General features: G+C 39.2%; 1 protein-coding gene across 1 annotated transcript; it reads left to right on the top strand.

The window, feature by feature from the left end:
* The first annotated feature begins 1700 nt into the window (after positions 1–1700).
* LOC105389449 (HEAT repeat-containing protein 6) lies at positions 1701–11357 on the top strand. The gene is made up of 16 exons (XM_048622496.1): positions 1701–1889; positions 1969–2217; positions 2442–2708; positions 2836–3042; positions 3387–3674; positions 3802–4004; positions 4199–4428; positions 4641–4957; positions 5351–5552; positions 6031–6194; positions 6461–6583; positions 7521–7645; positions 8872–8959; positions 9382–9606; positions 10138–10353; positions 10576–11357. Exons 1-16 carry the CDS (start codon positions 1737–1739, stop codon positions 10831–10833), a joined length of 3315 nt encoding a protein of 1104 aa, XP_048478453.1. The 5' UTR covers positions 1701–1736; the 3' UTR covers positions 10834–11357.
* The last annotated feature ends 9222 nt before the right edge of the window (positions 11358–20579 follow it).

The raw sequence follows: 20579 nt of genomic DNA, 5'->3' as shown, positions 1-20579 counted from the left end.
CACTCTTTATTGTCAGGACTTTATAGTTGGTCTGTATCAAAGTATGTTATGTAAAAGTTAATCATGGAACAAAACAAAGATCCAGAAGGTTGTTATTGTAAAAATACTTAATGGATGAATTTTATGGAATTAATATTAACATTATATACTTAATTATTTAATAATATTGATAGATATGTGTATGGATATTATGGATTGATGGATTTTAAATGGATAATTTGAAGAACAACAGTTATCAAAGTAAAGTTCATGTTATTTAAAGTTAATCATGGTATTAAGATATGGACCAAGGATCCAGACGATTGTTATTGTAAAAATATTTAATGGATGAATTTTAAGGACCAAGGTCATTTAATGAATCGATGTTGAATTATGATGGATTAAGTTCAAGCTCTAAGAAGATGTAACTTAGTAATATCTTAGTCCTGCAAGAATGGGTTTGCAGTATTGCAAGAATGGGTTTGCAGGACTAATGAGTTTTCTATCAGTACAGCTAGAATTGATGGGTTAGCTGGTACTGGATTCCCTGCAAGATAGGAATAATTGAAGTCTGCTAGAATGGATGGGTTAGCAGATTTTGATTTGTTAAGTATCCAGTGTTGCTAGAATGGATGGGTTAGCAAGTACTGGATACACGGTTCTCTACTAGAAATGGATGGATTATCAGATTGTTATCTCTTCGTTTATATAAAAATAACGTCTTATTATGGCCATTTTTATGAAATTGTTATTACAATGTACAAGGAGTAGTAATTAACGTTTACAATTTGCACTGATAACTGTTGATTGATTGTCAAGTCATTGTTTTATACAAATATTTTGTCTGATGTTAAAGTTAATAATTTCATTATATTAGTGAAGACCTACCTAACTTAATGATATTAGGTATAATTAATACTATCGATAGTCAGTCTCACTTGCCGAGTGTAAGGTGCCTTTGTATCTACTTTGATCCGTGTATGAGGACATACACGAGGTCAGGATGGACGAGTGTAAGGTTCACTGTGAAAGTATCCTAAATTGGGTATTATTTCACAACATTAATTCATATTTTAATTGATTCTATTATGTTACGAGGAATAGTGGCAACACCGCTCTTGAGGGAGACTGACATTTGATTGACAGAAGGGAAGAGGTGTCAGGCGAGATGTCAGAAAAAGGGGGCAGTTGGGTTTTTGGGATGAAAAATGGTGGTTCGAGTTGTGGATTATAAAAATGTAATTTATTGCTAAAACTATGAATAATGCTGAAAGTCATGGAAATAAACCTATATCGTGTACGTTTGGTGGTTTTACTACAAACTAAACAAATAATAATTTGTGTCACATGTTATCACCACCTTCGAATTTGAGTGATAAAATGCTACCTAAACAAATGTCAAACTGAGACAAGTGTGGTCAAATTGGTACACCCATGTTAGGAAATAAGACAAATCTTCCAATCTCGCTGTCAAAATTGTAACTCACATCTTGTAGTGATTATTTCGTGTTGGCCATGTTAGCGTTTGTGAGGACAACTGGTATCACACAATTTGTTGCAACTAGCTGTCATTTATATCTTGTCGCAGCCATACTGTGCTACGCGTGCTGTCCCTTGATTTCACAGCATGTTATTATTTTAAGGTGGCACTACCATGTCTTCCACAGAGTAGATTTCAGAAAATCTATTGAATATCAATGACATTGACATTGTAATTACGTCAAAACTCAAACAAAACAAAACTTAAAAATTTAAAAATGGACAAAAGTTTAGCAAAAGAGTTTTTTGAAATATCTGAAGAAATATGCAATATTTTGCATTTAAAGCATTATGAAAAATCCAAGATAAATAGTTTAATTGATGATTTAAATTCGAAACCATACAAAACACACTTGTTTGTTTCTAAACATGTAAGTATTTGAGGTTATATTTTAAAGTATACTTAATTTCCTATTAAAATATAATTAATGTGCTATCTTTCTTTTCAAGGATGCAACAAATTTAGTGAGTACTTTATGCCGGAATATTATGCCTACAGATAATCTTTTAACTGACAAAACATCACATCTGCTGAACAGCATTATTACTAAGCAAAATTTACAATTTAATGATGATTTCCTTAGGAATGTACTCTCTTGGCATATGGGATGCCTAAAGTCATGTTCGATTCACATATTACCTGATATTTTATACAATACTCAATGTATTATACAATACAATCCACTGGCTGCTAGTCCGGTAAGTTATTAGTTATTTAGACCAGTGGTACCTCCTCTGTTATATTTTTATCAATTATTAGCTTGAATGTAAAAATATCATAAGATTTTTATTTCAATTCTACATTTAAGGGATCACAAATACAAAATAATTAAATAGAAGAATGTTAAAGTAGCTGGCTACATTGCAATAAACATTACTTTTAAAATTATACAGATTTAATCAAACTTATATTTATTTTTCAGATCATAGAAGATCTAATTGGCAAACGAGGCATTTTGCTAAATTACATCAAGAATTTCTCAAGTATCAGTCTAGACAATCCCTTACAAATTACCCTTCTTTCATTGAAGTGCATTGGCTCTATCACACAAATTTGTGATGACAAGTCGGGAGAGCTGACCAATGCTATATCTCAAGAAATAAAAGAAAATTTGTTTCAAACTGTAATTTCTTTTCTACAAAATGGAGGCTGTGAGATTTTTAAATCTGATGATTTTTTCTACTATAAAGTAAGTACTAGCATAGAACTAATATTTGTTATTAAATAAAATATGTACAAGATAAGCTGGAAAAAAATGATGTCTTTTCTTGTGGACACACCTTGCTTATTTCCTCAATACCATAATTATTTCCCAGGTAGTCATAGCAGCCCTCCGAGTACTGTCACAACTGTGCCTCCACGGGCACAATGTGAACATTCCTCTGCCAGAGCTGATGGGTATCTCCAAGCATTTCATACTCCTGGGTCTGGTGCCCCAGCCGACCCGCTGGACGAGTATAATGCCTGCCCAGCAGACCATTGCACCTGTGCCGATTGTTCATAACACAGGGGGAAAAGGAAAGGTAATATTGATTTAACATTACAAGCTAGACTTCAGGCATAGAACGGTGGCCTGCCCCTAAAAGTATTCAGGCGGAGTTTTTAAAATAGCGATCCCTGATGATGAAGGGACCAGCTACATCTGTTATAAATCTGGGGGTGTGATGTGTGTAGCAGTGGTGTTTATGTGGATGTGCTTGAGCAGCATGTGAGCTTAAGATCGCTATTTTAAAACTCCGCCTGTATACTTTTAGGCGTAGGCCACTGTACATTGTATAATCTGAGCATTGTATCCTACATTCCAATATGTTGATGCAATCAACATTGGTTTAACAAAAATTTATTCAGTATTCTATTTTTTTTTCAGAAACAGAAACTAAGGAAGCACAGGAACAACGCCATTGACAGTCTGAAGAAAGAGATCCCTGTATCCGACAGAAGCCTCATGAATGATGTGGGACACTTTGACAACAACTCTGCATACACACCGGCCAGCCTGGACTTCCTTGATACTCCCAAAGGACAGACTACCGCTTGGCCACTGACTAGTGACTCTGATGTGTCTGATATTGAAAATGCTCAGGAAGCTAAACTAATAGCTTTGAAGTCTAGAGTGAGGCTGAGCGCATCTAATTTGATGCTGGTACTGGTAAAAGTAAGTTTAAGCTTATAACTCATTGGACTGGAAAAATAATCATTATCAATGTGAATTTTCTATGAGTTTAAGGTACATTATTGTAAATAAAGTACCACTTATATAACCATAGTTTATCTTTCTATAGGTAACTGAAAAGCGAGACATGTTCGGCTATTGGTGGGCTCTGCTTCCCGACTCCCCTGATTGGTCCAACTGTGAGGCTTCAAAAGAGACATTGACCTATTGCGCCGTGAAGGACCCTATAGCCAGCTGCCGTGCAAATGTACTGAGCGTTATACTGTCACTACTTTCTGGCTCTAAAATGTACCTCTCTCAAGCTGAAATCAGGTAGGTACTTTATTGTGTACACACATGTAATTTTTTCATGACAATGCCCATTGCACCCCGGCACGGCAAATTTTCCAGAGTGAGCGATATTTCTTTGGCGCAAGCTGCGGTTGGTCCAATTTGTGTCTATGACCAATCCCTAGCCATTTGTCAAATATGCATTTTCTGTAGTCTCTTGTGTCTTTATTTTGCAGCAAGAAAGCTACCGAATCATTCATCCCCTTCTCAGTGACTCTCGGTTTTACGATCACCAACTTGCACAAAGTCCTAGTCAGCATACTGGACAGTGAGCGAGTGGCCTCAGTGAACCTTGTCGCATTGAAGTGTTGCGCCGCGCTGGTGCAAGCCACGCCGTATCATAAGATGAAGGAGGGTCTTATCAGTGAGCTTGTGAGATCGTGCAGGAAGTTTTTGGTTCATAGAGGTAAGTTTCTTTGATCATCCGTGAGGGGGTAATCGAAATCTCCCGCTATACACACATTAAAAGGTCATCCTTTTTAATGGATGAATAAATTCGACGAAAGTTGACGACGTACTGAAAGCATGGAGTACAAAAAATATATTTTCCAGCTGTTATCACCTACCACAGCTGCAGATGTATGTAAAGTGTTAATTAGAGATATTAATTTATTTCAGATGTAACATTACAAGTTGGTGCCTTAATAACAATGGGATGTGTCTTGTCTATTAACCCGACAGTTGATGAAGTGTTAAAATCTGTCGAAAAGGATAACGTACAAACAAAATCAGCAACCTCAGAACACAATGCTACTAAAAGCAGTTTAGTGGATGATGACTTTGAGGAATGCTATTCTGATGACGAAATGTTTGTAGCTACGGAGGAAAATGCAGTAGATGATGCAAATACTACACATACTCACTATTTTAAAAGTTGGATTCTAGATATCTGTTTGAAAAACATGGGCTGGACCTTCCGAGGAGGCGAGATTGTCGTAAGTGTTGCAGTCAATTACACGAGTTTAGTTCAACATTATGAGCTTTATGTGATTCAATTATGCAGTGCATAACGTGGCCTGTGTTGCGCAACGTGGCACTCATGCTGTTTCTGGCGTATTCCTGTAAATACTCTTCTCCCACTTATGGAACTGCCGCTATTTTCATATTCTTTCTATATCGCTTATCAATCGGCGCCAGTGTCTTAAATACAATCATACCGTATCCTATCATATACACCACTTCCAGAAATGCCTGCCAGCCCCAACACCAGTAATCCTCGAGTCTCTCCGTGTAATCTCAGCAGCGTGCACCGCTCACTGGGCGGCGCTGGCAGCTCAATCATACCTCGAAACATTCAACTTCTCCACTAATCCTTCATACACTTTCAGAAATGCCTGCCAGCCCCCACACCAGTCATCCTGGAGTCTCTCCGTGTAATCTCAGCAGCGTGTACCGCTCACTGGGCGGCGCTGGCGGCGGCGCGGGGCGCCCAGCTGGGCGCGCTGCTGGGCGAGCTGCTGCGGCAGCCGGAGCTCGCGCTGCAGGCTGCCAGGGCTCTGGCTGCTCTCGCGGCTGCTAGTGCTTCGAGCGGTATGTGACAACCCTAGTTAAGGTTAATAGTAGCAATGATTGCAGCGATATGTAGCGAGCGACACCCCTTGCTCCAATATTTAGCCACGTTCTGCGCCACTAATGCCTGCAGCGGTAAGTAGAGTGTGATGCCCCTAGCTCCTATATGCAGCCACGTGTGCTGCAGCATGAGGTCTGTAATGTAAGGAAACCCATCAGTATAATATGCATTATAAAACGGATGTAAACTTAGTTTGGTGCACTGTTGCCCGCTGCACTGACGACCTTAGACAACTAGCGGTTGTGGTTGGATCAGTGAGTCCCAGGATAGTGTTGTGGCGATCCTTGGTAGCTACATCATACATAGCTACAGTACTTATTAAACGATTACGGGGTCATGGTGATGATAGTTGATCGCGGTAAACACCTCTCATGCCAGCAGTTTTCAGTTGTAGTTTACGGTGTTTATTGCTAAATTTTTTGGTGTTTCTATTCACAGATGAAACTGAAGAATCTCTGCCGCTGACACAGCTAGTGCCGATGTGGGAGAAACTGATCACTCCGCTCTCAGCGATATTGCAAAGCCCCGACAATCCGCCAGCCAAAGTGGCGGTCTGCGATTGTATAGCGAATATTGGCGAAAGATGTTATAAGGAACTACCGGTAAGAAAAACATAGCATATCTTATACTCCACTAGTCCAGCGTTGCAACAGTTAAATTTTAATGAGAATACACCAATGGGAAGGAAAATTTAGCACGATACCATTTCAGTAGATTTTCATTTTTTATATCTCCCATTTATTAGCCTGTTGCTCAGTATTACCAGCTCGTACTGCTATCCTTCAACTACTTTATACAGTTACTTGATTATTTGGACCAACTTTCCACATCGGTAGTCCGATATTAACTTCTTTCAATTTCCCCCCAGCGGAGACTACAAGTGGTGTGCTGCACGCTACTAGTGGGCTCGTGCAGCGACGAGGAGGCGGCGGTGCGCGCGGCCAGCGTGCGCGCGCTCGCCATGATGCTCATGTACCGCACGCACAGAGAGGTAACGTATAGCAGTAGTAGTATACAATGTCACAGCGGAGGTACAAGTGGTGTGCTGCACGCTACTAGTGGGCTCGTGCAGCGACGAGGAGGCGGCGGTGCGCGCGGCCAGCGTGCGCGCGCTCGCCATGATGCTCATGTACCGCACGCACAGAGAGGTAACGTATAGCAGTAGTAGTATACAATGTCACAGCGGAGGTACAAGTGTGTGCTGCACGCTACTAGTGGGCTCGTGCAGCGACGAGGAGGCGGCGGTGCGCGCGGCCAGCGTGCGCGCGCTCGCCATGATGCTCATGTACCGCACGCACAGAGAGGTGACGTATAGCAGTAGTAGTATACAATGTCACAGCGGAGGTACAAGTGTGTGCTGCACGCTACTAGTGGGCTCGTGCAGCGACGAGGAGGCGGCGGTGCGCGCGGCCAGCGTGCGCGCGCTCGCCATGATGCTCATGTACCGCACGCACAGAGAGGTGACGTATAGCAGTAGTAGTATACAATGTCACAGCGGAGGTACAAGTGTGTGCTGCACGCTACTAGTGGGCTCGTGCAGCGACGAGGAGGCGGCGGTGCGCGCGGCCAGCGTGCGCGCGCTCGCCATGATGCTCATGTACCGCACGCACAGAGAGGTGACGTATAGCAGTAGTAGTATACAATGTCACAGCGTGTGCTGCACTTAAAATACACAATCTAAAACCACAAGGAACTGTGTTATTTATGCTATCGTTGGACATCACTGGAGAAGAAGTTCGTGGCAAGATCCTTGATACTAAATACTCAATCTTTTATTGCATCCATAAGTAAGTTTTGCAAGTGTTCAATACATTAAATTAGGTAGGCTGTGTAGGCAAGCTTTCTAGAAAAGTATACAGGCTTAAATCTTCATATTTTCATACATACAATAATGAGATAAAACCAATTACCGTATTCACTTGTTACAGGATATCTACTTCGTCTGCGACTGTGGCGAGAACATCCTGCGTGCGTTAGCGGAACCATCCCTGTTCGTGAGGACCAAAGCCGCCTGGGCCCTCGGAAACCTGAGCGATGCCCTCGTGTTGAACCTGTAAATATAAGACTTGCTTCTCTTGCTGTGTGTTTATGTTGGCAAAGGATGAAGGAAAGATTATTTTATTTTATTGCCATTCTTAATTTATGAATGACTGGATTCAACTGTGTGTGGTGACCTACTAAATTACTATAGCATATTGTTATAGTACAGTAGAAGGATTATAGGCATAGCAGGACATGCATAGTTTATTGTAACTTTTATCTCTATGTCTAGTGACCTACTAAATTACTATTGCATATTGTTATAGTACAGTGGAAGGATTATAGGCATAGCAGAGCACAGTTTATAGTAACTCTTTTCTCTGTTCTAGAACTTTATTGATTTCGAACACCTGTTTACATTATCTACACTGAGAGGTATTAAATACTATCCCATCAAAAACAATACTTGTCAAAAAACTAAGTCTCGTAACTCAGTTGTTCTACGGTAAAAAGTTGTGAGATCCATGTTATACCAAGTCATCCACGCACGCATATCAATCTTAAAAATCATCGCATGGAAACACGTGTTAATTAAATTATTTAGTGCGATGACCGAGTTGGTGGGGGCACTGCCGTGCCCCCAAATATTTTAGTTTTTCCTTTATTCATACACCAAACACTACTTATATTCCAAATTTGAAGCTTCTAGGTCTGCTAGAAGGACCTTAGAATTTTTATGATCGGTGAGTGAGTGAGTGAGTGACAAAATTAAGAAACTTTGACCCGTTATAATTCTTAAACTACTGTTTCAAATTTAATGAAATTTGAAATATACCGTGTCTTTACAATGCCTGCATGGTTAGTGAAATTTCATTCTTCTAGTTTTATCCACAACGAACTTACAGGGGGTCGAAAATGGCCTGAAATGCTTCGAGAAAAGGATGGTACGGCCGTGCCGCTTTTTTGCTCGACTTGGTGGGGGCACGGCAGCAAGATTTATAGTGCTGGAATTTAATCATGGGAAAATACTTGGAATGCCCCATCATAAAACCATCGGCTTTCCGCAAGTTTTCCGCTAACCTCAAAGCACGACGCGTTTACCCAACATAAACCCCAGCGCAAAGAGGGTGGAGTAATGTCCTTCCCTGCCGTTTCCGACAATTTATAGCCTTGTTCTAGTATGTAAGCAAACTTTTTATGCCAAGTACCAAGAGCTTAATATCGAGCCCTACTGGGCTTTACTCACCCGCTAACCCGGTTTCCGTGTGAATGAAGGTTAACGGCTGGTTGTAATTGCAGGGAGGACCCCGATATCGACGACATTGACGGCGACCTACTACGCCGGCTACTAAAGGTCAGCGTGGACTGCGCCACTGACAACGATAAGGTATAGTAAATAGTTATTGACTATTGATTACTTTTGAACGTAAACAGAGAGTCTGTTACCATACATCCGGTACATCTAGGATGTATAGACAGTAGGTGTATTATTTTGATCTCGTAATTCTAGTTTTACCACTATTTTCTATCGAATGAAGAAATAGTCGTATGCAGCAAGTAGATCTGAATCGAGAAAATCCGTCTGATTTAAATGCAGTTTTTTATTATTAAAAGCTACTTTGCGAGTGCATTGTTGGAAAGATTCATCAAAGTCGGTTCTGTATTTAAATCAGACGGATTTCTATTCGTCGACCTCGAGTCTACTAACACTGTATCTTATTTTCGTATACTTGATGTTCTCTTCTAGCATAACAAGTCTTGACATTGTATCTTATGTAACAATATCTAATATGTATAACAATATTCCAGGTCAAAATGAGTGCGCCGCGCGCCCTGGGCAACATCCTACGCCTCATAAAAGAGCAGGACTTGGAACGGGACATGGAACTAAAGCCCCTATGCGCCCTGGCTATAAGGAAGCTGGTTGACCTCACCGGCAAAGGCAACACTATGAAGGTTCGATGGAACGCGTGCCGAGCTATCGGGAATGTGCTGAAGAATGACAGCATGTATACCTGCTTTTCGGGGTGGGAGGTGAGATACCATTTACATAGTAATTTCTTTCAGTAGAACCACAATAAGTAAATAGTCGAGCCACTCGCAAGGAGAGGCACCCTTCTCTGCTATTGGCCTTACTTGGGTCAGGCCTATGTCGAACAGTGGGCGATTGTTTGCTGATGAGGATAATATTTGATTGATGAGTACAATCAACGATGGTTCTTATCAGAGTTATCAGTTTTTTCTAACATCATCAAGAGGATCACCAGTTACGACCCACTCATTCAAATGTTCAAAAGGTTTTTTTACTTAATTTTATAAGGTTGTAAAATAAAAGTTGAACTTAGGTGTAAAACAGCATTTATGGTCACAGGCGACGACAGGTCAACCAAGCGTACGCGAGCTCGCGACATAAGAAAAGAAAGGCGATCCGTTTAAGTTAGCTGTGACACCTATAGCCTTCTTTAATCAAGAAACATTCAGATGCCTTCCTAAATGACATACTTACATATAACTACTGTAGTATTTGAGAGATATTTTGTCACCAGTACACTTATTTATTTACAGAACCAAGTGCTCCCCTGCTTATGCGTACTAAGCAAGGAGTGCAAGAACCTGAAGGTTCGCATAAACGCCGCGACGGCGCTGCGGGCGGTGCGCACGCGCAGCCTGTACGGCGACCAGTTCGCGCCCGTGTGGCGAGGTGTCATGGCCGCCATGGAGAGTGCGGCTATATTTGATGATTTTTCGGAGTATAAACATAAGGATAATCTTACTGAGCAGGTACTTATGCGCTTTTAGCAATATATTTAAGGCACCGTCTGATATTAGTAGACATTACAATTTATTAGAACTTCCTATGCTACGTTTTTCTGCAAAGGCCTCCCAGAACTTAAAACTGTTTGTGGATTAATGTTGTGTAGTATTCAATAAACCTATTTGCAAACATATTCTTATTCTAATAAAAATAACACGCTAACGAAAATATATCTGCTTTTGTTCCAGCTATGTGTGACCCTGTCCCACATGTGCTGTCTGCTCAAGCAGTCCGACCTGGCAGACATACTGGACCCCCTGGTCTTTCACTACGACTGCGCCAAGTCTCTCTTCACGCAGCTATGCCACAGGTTGCCTCCAGAGAACCCCTCGTGTCTTGTCATCTTGGAAGCGGCTAAATACGTGACGATGAGTTTGACGGCGGAATCTGATGCGCAGCAACAAGCGTTGGCGACGCTGCAAGAGATCTTTATCTGGGATATGTAGCGGTTTGATATAACGTATGATATAGCGTTAGATGGATGATGTTATGTTAATACTGAACAAGTTGTAACAGACAATGTGTCCTAAAGTAAGTTTTGTACAAGGGTTCCGGGCACATATCGTTCCGGTGTTACTGTACTGTTTTTTGTGTTAATATTGTTTACGCACCAAATATTTTGGAACAAGATCTAATTTTGTTGCGGCAATTAAAGTAATTATTAATGTTATCACATTATTTCACCAGATGTACTAACGATATATTTTCGTAGTGTAATCTAAAAGACAGACAGAAAAGTAGTTTAATTAGATCACAGATTTCACTGCGAATTTTCGCTTTTCTGTTTGTTCAGAGGGAGAGAAAATTTACGTATTGCACATTATTTTATAAATGCTTATAGTGAATATGATTCATTTTATTTATTTAATTTATTGCTCGATTAAGAGGCACGTGCATTTATCATTTCTGCAAACATTGCAGTCTGAAAGTGATAACAAAGTAAGCAATGTATGAAAGACATAACAAATATGTATAAAAATAAGTTAATTTATTAAAAGTAAATTAAACCTAATATTATAATTTATGTAGAACCACTAAACATAGATTATTTTATATTTTTTAAGTAAAAAATAAAATAAATATTCTATAAACTAATCCAGTTTGTTTTGTTTAAAATATTTAAGCAGCCACTAGGTAGTAAAAAAAATACTTACGATGAACGCTATTTTCTGATAGTTTGATAAAAGTTGTATGTAGGTGTTACAAAGTTATACAGTTCATTTGTTATTAACTGTACCTGATCCACTTGCGCTGTAATATTAATATCGATAAGGTATCAATACTAAACTGACTCTCTGATCCCAATTAAGGTGATCCGGGGGCATTGACGTAAATACTTTCTGATAAAACTGTCTGATGAATGAATAAACAAAACATAATTGCTTTTGCTTACCTAATTATCTCAGGTTATAGAACATAAGCCATAAGGGCATGCGACATTCTATAAATAAACAGTTGTTTGCTTGAACTCGTAATCAAAGACAAACATAATAAATAAACTGCGTAAATAAATGTAAAAACTTGCATGAAATACATAATGCATTCAGCAGTATGAACGACTTTTTATAGTTTTAAGGAATAAATGCAAAACTACATGTACTATCTATAAAATTACCCGTTGAATAATCAAGGCAGGAACTTAAAACTTATGAAAAAGCTCGAGGGTATTCGTCCTCCGACACATCCAAAACCTCGGATCTCGTCATTGGACGTAAAAGTTACAGTAAGTTCATAAGTACCTCTTTCATTATAACGGAATATTTTATGACACTGAAATACAGTCACGATTTTGCTTTAAATGACGAGATGGGCTTGGTGACCTGGGTCAGAAGTTTATCGAGCTCCGCACGAGTTCTTAGGTCATTCGGATTAGTGCTCACATTATGATACTTTATCTAGTGCCGGGGACTTTTGGTCTCAAATAGTAAAGATCCATGGCGTTGGCAGTTATAGCTTGTACTTATTATCTGACTAAGTGACTATGCTGTAGCTTAATACATAGCCTGCTGGAGTGGATGAACAGCTGCCTAACCAACAAATTAACTAACAAATAACGATATCTGCCAGACAGATCCAGATCCAAATATCATGCCATGACATAAGCTTACAGTTACCTAGCGACTACGGTTGCCTATAGTTAATCAGGAGTATTCTCAAAGGTCGTCTACTTTTTCAGACTCATCAGGTTTTTAAACTTGGGTTCAGCGTGATGTTTCCTACCTATGTTTATCGATGAACTTCAACACCACTGACCATTATTTTCCATTTCAAAATGATCCTACCTACATAATAGTTATTACGGAGAAGAATAGTGGGTAGAAATATCATAGGTACTAGTTGGGTCCCGTTTGAAACCTTGGGGAATGGAACCCTAAAAACTATACTTATTGTGTCCAAAAATAGGTAGCACGCGGTGATAAAGAGAATTTTAAATTTAGCTTTTATCTTTTATTTGTAAAAAAACAGTGAGTAGGTACCTCGAATAAGTTAATTGTAAATAACAATAGGGAATATGCGTAATTTTTTTTTATACTTTAACTGGATAGATTTACATCACTTTATTATAGTAAAAAAAAATTCAACGCCAAAATAAGTAATTTAAGGTATTTTAAAGAAAGTTAAAAAATTACAACCATCACGACCACTTTGAAATTCCCGTCAGGATGGCGGGCTGTCGTGACGTCATAATCGTTTAATTTCACGGCTCAGAATAATGAGTCCCGTCAGTTGGCATAGATTTTTTACCTAATCAAGTAATCACAGAGTTCTTTTGTATTTTCAACAAACCAATGTTGTCATGGTAACAAACGAAAAAGGAAGTGTATAAAGTGTGATCAGTGGCTGTTTTGTAATGGTAATAAAGTGTGACCAGTGGCTGTTTTGTAATGGGAGCTAGTAAATAGCTGCTAGAAGCTCTTTTGAAATGGGAGCGCGCAAACCAGAGGACCTTTTTACACAATATTACGCTATTATGGCAATATGAATATAAAGTAATATTTGTATTGTATGTAAGTACTAGTATGCCAAAATGGGAGCGAACAGGTCCAAAACCTGGATAAATTGCCTCAAAGATGAAAATGGTGTTAAACACAGCCATAGAGATAATATAACCACCATATGTACCACATTTTACAAAAACCTATATTCGGATGCCAATAAAAACGAACTTCCTGACATAGAATATACGTGTCCCGACACCATCCCACCAATAACAGGACAGGAAGTTTATACAGCCCTTAAAAGTATGAAATACGATAAAAGCCCAGGAGAAGATGGGATCACAACCGAAGTACTGAAAGTAGGAAAAAACACTCTCATCCCTCATATAACTAACTTGTGCAACACCATACTTCACATTGGCCAACTTCCTGTCAAACTGTGTCATGCAAATATTATTCTTCTTCACAAAAAAGGCGATAAGTCTGATATAGGAAATTATCGTCCCATTAGTTTTATTTCACATATTTATAAAATATTTATTAAAGTAATTGAAAACCGTATTTCTGCAAAACTGGACTCCCATCAACCACCGGAACAAGCCGGATTCCGACCTGGATTCTCTACGACCGACCATCTTCACACCCTAAATCAGATTATAGAAAAACACAATGAGTTTAACAAACCTCTTTACCTTGGTTTTGTAGACTACAGCAAGGCCTTTGATAGCATCACACACAACTCCATATTCACAGCATTGCAGAATCAAGACATAGACCCTACCTACATACAGATACTGAAAAAGATATATAATAATAGCACAGCAGATATCAAACTACAGAATCCAGGTCCAATATTCAATATAGAGAAGGGTGTGAAGCAGGGCGACCCGCTGTCTCCGAAGCTGTTTACTGCCACACTGGAAGAAATCTTCAGAAAGCTAGCGGCCTCGTGGGAGCGCAAGGGAATAGACGTTGGTGGCAGAATGCTAACAAATCTACGCTTCGCCGACGATATAGTCTTGTTTGCTCCGTCCGCATCAGTTTTGACACAAATGCTACAAGACCTTAGCACGGCCAGCCTTGAGGTGGGGCTGAAGATGAATAGGTCTAAGACTCAAGTCATGACCAATAGCGTCAAAAGTAGGGTCGAGGTAGACGGGCAGGAAATAGGATATGTCGATGAGTATATCTACTTGGGCCAGATAGCATCCTTCGAAAACAGACAGGACAAGGAAGTCGAAAGACGCATTACCAACGCCTGGAAGAGCTTCTGGTCCATGAAAGATCTAATGAAGGGTACTCTCCCTCTAACTATCAAACGCCAACTCATCGACATGTGTATTCTGCCTGTCCTAACCTACGGCGCACAGACTTGGTCTCTGACCGAACATCAGAAGTCCAAACTCAAGGTTTGCCAAAGAGCGATGGAGCGTACTATTCTTGGTGTACGAAGGATTGACCGAATCCGGAATACCATGCTACGCTCCTCGACTCGTATCACTGATGTGGGCGCACAGACTGCGAAGCTGAAGTGGGCCTGGGCAGGCCACGTCTGTCGAATGCACCCGGACCGGTGGGCCAGAATTGTCACCGAGTGGGTGCCCAGTGATGGACGTCGGCGTCGCGGAAGACCCAGACGGAGATGGCGGGACGACCTCGACAGGTTTTTGCCTCAATGGCCGAAAGAAGCACGGGATCGGGAACGGTGGTCATTTTATAAGGAGGCCTTTGCCCAGCAGTGGGACACGATACAGGCTACATAAAAAAAAAATATTTAAGTACTTACTGTAACTTTGGTTCTCAGTAAGAGAGACTAAGGTTTGTGGGTCATTCTATTCTATTATCTGTGGGGGTGTAAGAACCTGCACCTGGCTCTCTTGAATGGAACCATTGTGCATATCTCAAAGGTCTAAACCCCCTTATCTAAACTATCGAATAAGAGTATAAAAATATATGCATATTCCCTAATATTTTGGCACACGGCTCTCGACTTTTCAATAGTCTTTGCTGTCCTTTTCTGCAGCTGGCCACAGTTTACTCGTTCATACTGCGTAATAAATTTAATGTGTCCAGTTCTTCTGATTACGAGAATTCTTCCATAACTTAATTTAGAAAAAAATAACAACTTTTGAAATATACTAACGACTGCCATTATAACCTAAAAGTAGAAAGAGCAACTTGTGTCATGTTCATGTCATAATACTTACAATACAAATTTAATTTTATTGTGTTGCAATATGGATCATATTTGAGTGGCTCGTTGACTAGCGAATGGCTGTTTACGCCTCATTACAATAGAACAACTAGTGGCAGCCCATACACTACCAAAAAAAAATATAAAAAATCCTAAACTTTGCAAACAAACAAGCATATCAAACAAGAAGTGGAGAGGTTATAGGAGGCTAGGATCTACTCGTATTGGAAGAATTTTTATGTGATCCATCGTATCTGATCACAACGAGCATCACAAATACTCGGTGACATTAACATTTCTTTGTTTACACTTGACATTTATTTAACTATACGCAAACGCAAAGAAGTTATTATTCTGAGATTGATATATAAAGAATTATGACGTCACATCCGCCCTAAGAAAATGGGTGACGTTTCTCGGAAGTTAGAATTTACCGAAGTTTTTTTGTACTTTTCAACTTCATTTACTTGCTCAAAAATAAATTATAATCAAAAATAATGATGGAGTCGTAGTTAAGAAACAAGAAAGTTTATTATAAATAATATTTGACCTTTATTTGAACCACTTGCATATTCCCTATTGTTTTGGAAACTTACAGGTCGTTACAATATTCCATGACGTTGGTAGATATCAGATACACAGCCGACCTATGTATCTCGGGAACAAATCCATAGCTTATTCTGACAACAACTAGAATTACAGAGGGGCTATATACGCCTCGTGGAGGCAAATGAATAACCGTCATGATTGTCATCGTGAGTACCTATATGATATTGGAATATTTATAGTTATTTAGGTATGTATTTTCCTTCCCCACTTTCAGAAGCTGTAGCCCAAGCTTACCACTTCGAAAGCTTTGTATGGTGTTATTTCTATAATAATTACCAAACACCATCTCTCCTCTGGTCATCTAGTTACGGTAACGTAAGTAACTTATATTATTATTATAATCTTACGTAAGAAATAAGTGTGCTTAGCTCTGCTCATATTATTATAATAATAATTATTAAGCTTATAAGTATTGTATACCAACTAGTTTTAAGTATTTTTTTGAAAAGATGGCTCAGGAGTTTCTTGCCTCCGTTCTTCTCCTTAGACAGAAAGAGCCCCCCCTTATCCGAACGGAGAGTAGTTTGTAAAAATTGAAGTTCATAAGAAAATTTTATATTTTTACGACGAATAAAAATATTTGACTTTGACTTACTTATGTGTAAGTGTAATAACCCCAAAGTAATTTTATTAATCCCTGTATCAAACATGTTACCTACCTAAGCTTTTCCTTCAATGAGTGTTGATAAGGAAACACGCACAGTTAACAATAACTAACGATCAGCATTGTTGTGAATGCGCCGAGACAGCTGAACTAATAATCTTTCTCTCATGACATAGATCGACATGCGGCAATCCGCATAGTGATAGGATAAGTTAGTTTTTTATGTTACGTACGTACAATAAGTTCAGTAGTTGGCGTTACTTATCAATTACTTCTTTGGATTTGTTACTATCACTACCTACTGAAATGCTAGTCATAATAATGGATACGAGCATCAACTGCTTCGAATTATCACTTTAAAACGCGGTAGCGTTGGTACATTTCGATTCCTGGCCGCGGCAGATATTTAGGGTAGGTACAGTCAAACTCACAAACTGACTATCAAAACCAAATCAAAACATTGTCGGTTAGTTATGTAGCTAGTTTGACGAGGAACAAAAGTGTATAGCTACTTATGCAGCTGACCGTACCTATGTTTAAAATACTGAAAGAAAAGTACAATTAACTACGAGCGATTATTTAAATATTTCAGGTCATTTGATTATTGAAATTTTTAGAGCATGCACGATGCCATTAGTGTTGCCCAAATGCAAGAACAAGACGAGACTTAGCCAGTCTTGGTCTTGGTCTTGCGCCAATACACCTGGTCTTGGTCTTGGTCTTGGTCTTGCGCCAATACACCTGGTCTTGGTCTTGGTCTTGGTCTTGCGCTCCCAGTCTTGGTCTTGGTCTTGGTCTTGCAGCAAGAGTCTTGCAAGTCTTGCAATTACCTATTAGTCTATTACTATTTATTAAAGTTTACTTTTTGATTTTAATAGATATTTTTTTATTCGCTATGTTTATGGTATTAGTCGTAATGCGCATAGGTCCAGTTTTTCATTTTCTTTGATACAGTTTTTTGCATCTCATAGAATTCCTAAGCGTACTTACCTATACACCGAACTGTTACACCTAACTTTTCAGTGAAATAGCGCTCTGCAAGACGCAAGAGTCTTGCAGGCTATGTCTTGTTCTTGCTCAAGTCTTGCACGGTCAGTCTTGGTCTTGGTCTTGCTAAAAATACGCGGTCTTGTTCTTGGTCTTGGTCTTGCAAAAACGCAAGAACAAGACCAAGACTGCAAGACCAAGACTGAATTTGGGCAACACTAGATGCCATTGCGTGCTACGCCGTAGCATAGAAATTACCTTGTTGTACTACGCTTTTCAAATTATTTGGTAAGCATAATATTTATATAATTAAGCCGAAGCTAGAAATAGAAATTCAAAGTTTACAAAGTCAACAGTAATACAAATTATTTACCAAAATTTTACTCATCGATCATCAAAGCTGAACTCTAATATTTTTTCTTCTGTCATACGATTCAGTTCTTGCTACTGAAAGCTGGAAGCGATCTGAAATATACTGTCGTGTCGTGTTATACTTATACTTATTTAATTAAGGCACCTACTTGCTAATAAGTTATGGTTATGACGATCGAAATACAATGCTATAATTTGAAACCAGTCAGTTAAAACAAACACTCTCTTAAAAGATTCACTGAAGAATTAAAGGTTTTACAAACATCATACTTCCGTGAAATCATCGCTATAGAACTGAGGGCCAGTTCTGCTATCAAATATTTATTCTGATTTACATTTTTTCTTACTCGTTATTGGGATTTACAGGACTAATACAATGAGGTGTGCAATAGATCCTCTATTGTACCTATGGATACCTAAAGTCCATACTTAACTTATTTCGTCTTACTAGTGCTGGAAGGTGGCCAATAGCTATACATAACAATTGTTTATTGAGATGTATTTTAAGAAAGTACTTATTAGATTCCTATAACCATGTACCGCTAACTGCTTACCTACATGAGAACTTCTGGTGTTTTAAGGTTACCTTATAGGTACTTAGGACATTTTACTAGAATAAGACCTCAATGTAAGCACTATGTACCTACCTATATAGTATAGATAGGTCATAGGTAGTGTATTACTAAACTGGTCGACGGTAAACTCTGGATCAACTTACGGTTTAGGTTGTTGTAATAATAAAATGCCTGTCACTAGCTACTATAATTTCCTACTGTATACATATTTGTATAATGTCCACGTCCACTTGTATGAAGGACACGAGACAAAACGGTATTTTTATAACTTATTATTTGATCTTAACTAGTTTATACCGGAAAACTATAGTATAATAGGAATGTTGGAAACCGGAACATTTTTTTTGTTTGATCAATGATCATAGTTCAAGATCGTTGGATCTTCTTCTTTGTATTTACTTACCTATACTCACGAATGGTAGGTATACTTAACACCATAAAGTACCTATGTATGTTCATGTATCAGTTCAACAAAAGCTTTCATTATGGGACGACCTACTCAAGCGAACTGTAAATAAATTTCACGGTAGACCTAGCTATGTTTTTTTCCGATTTCGATCAAGAAGGCTTTGATGCCGTACGACATATTCTATTAATTAATTTTACTATTCCAAAGATAATAGGAAAATTAGATCAATTTTTATCTATCTATGTAGGTATACCTACTTAACTAACTAAATGCATTGACTTATATATTAGTAGCGTAAGGACAGGCCCAACCGCACTAGAAAATGACACCCTCGCGTTGGCCCTAAAATCTCATAAATCTGTCATAATTTGTATGAATTAGGGCCAGCGCGCGGGTGCCATTTTCTTTTGACAAAACGTTCTGACGGGCGTATCCTTCCTTTTGAAATCATTGACTAAATGACAGTCAGTAGGCAACAAATATATTATATAGTTATACAGGACGCCGATAGGCAACTTTGCAAGAACTAGATAGTTACTTAGGTGCCTAGATAGATCAAGATGCATAGATAAATCTAGAACATCTGACTAAGCGCAGACTACCTTCTTATGTATACCGGACCGCGACGTAAATGGTATAATTTGTAACATTGTTGGTAGATAAGGAATAACTTGAAATGGCAGACATGAACACCAGACACGTGGATTAAGCCTACCTACTTTATTCTAGATAGGTCCCGTGTACAGTCAATACATACATAGGTACATACATTATCCTCAGTGCAAACATTTTGATAATAACAAGTCATCATTAAATTGATCATGTCATCTAACAGAGCTTAACTTGCTGGCCACCGACCGATAATATTGGAAGCGCCTGGTATAAACCCTATGGTATAATCCCTCCTCGGGGGGATAGCGAGAAAAAAGAAATATAGATTTTACAATGAAAGTGTTTGTGCTAGGGGAGGAAAGTATAAGGATCTATTATGCTGTCTGTATATCTGCTTCAGTATATGCACTATATTGCTCATTATAGAATCCGAATAGTTGATTAAGTTAAGTAACATAAAGTGGATATGGTCGCGGTATGGTCTAACATGACCCTTGTTGGTCGCATTTCCAGATGTCAACCAAATTTCCAAACAAGTGGTCACGTTTAGCACGTGTTTCCCACTCCTTTTATCCTCCCCCTCCATCGAAAACAGCCAAGTGCGTGACGTATTCGAACTCCATGGAGTATTCGATACTGCACGACGGCGCATGCGTAATAGCCTCGACCCAAGTGTTGCTGAACCGTCTCGCCACGCGCCACCTGCGTGATCCTATACCCGTCCCTCTCATCTCGTATCAGACGGCTATTCAACTGGTGACATAGATTCTTGTTACCAAAACGTGATCCGTCCTTATCATCCGCTGTGGGTCAGACAGGGACGGATGCAGATTAGGGTTTGTTGATAAAGTCGAATAGCGGGTCGGCTGGTGTTCCTGTGTGAGCGACCGG

This window comes from Plutella xylostella, chromosome 8 (genome assembly GCF_932276165.1).
Source record: "Plutella xylostella chromosome 8, ilPluXylo3.1, whole genome shotgun sequence".
Lineage (NCBI taxonomy): Eukaryota > Metazoa > Arthropoda > Insecta > Lepidoptera > Plutellidae > Plutella > Plutella xylostella.
This window is presented reverse-complemented; position numbering and strand designations above follow the sequence as displayed.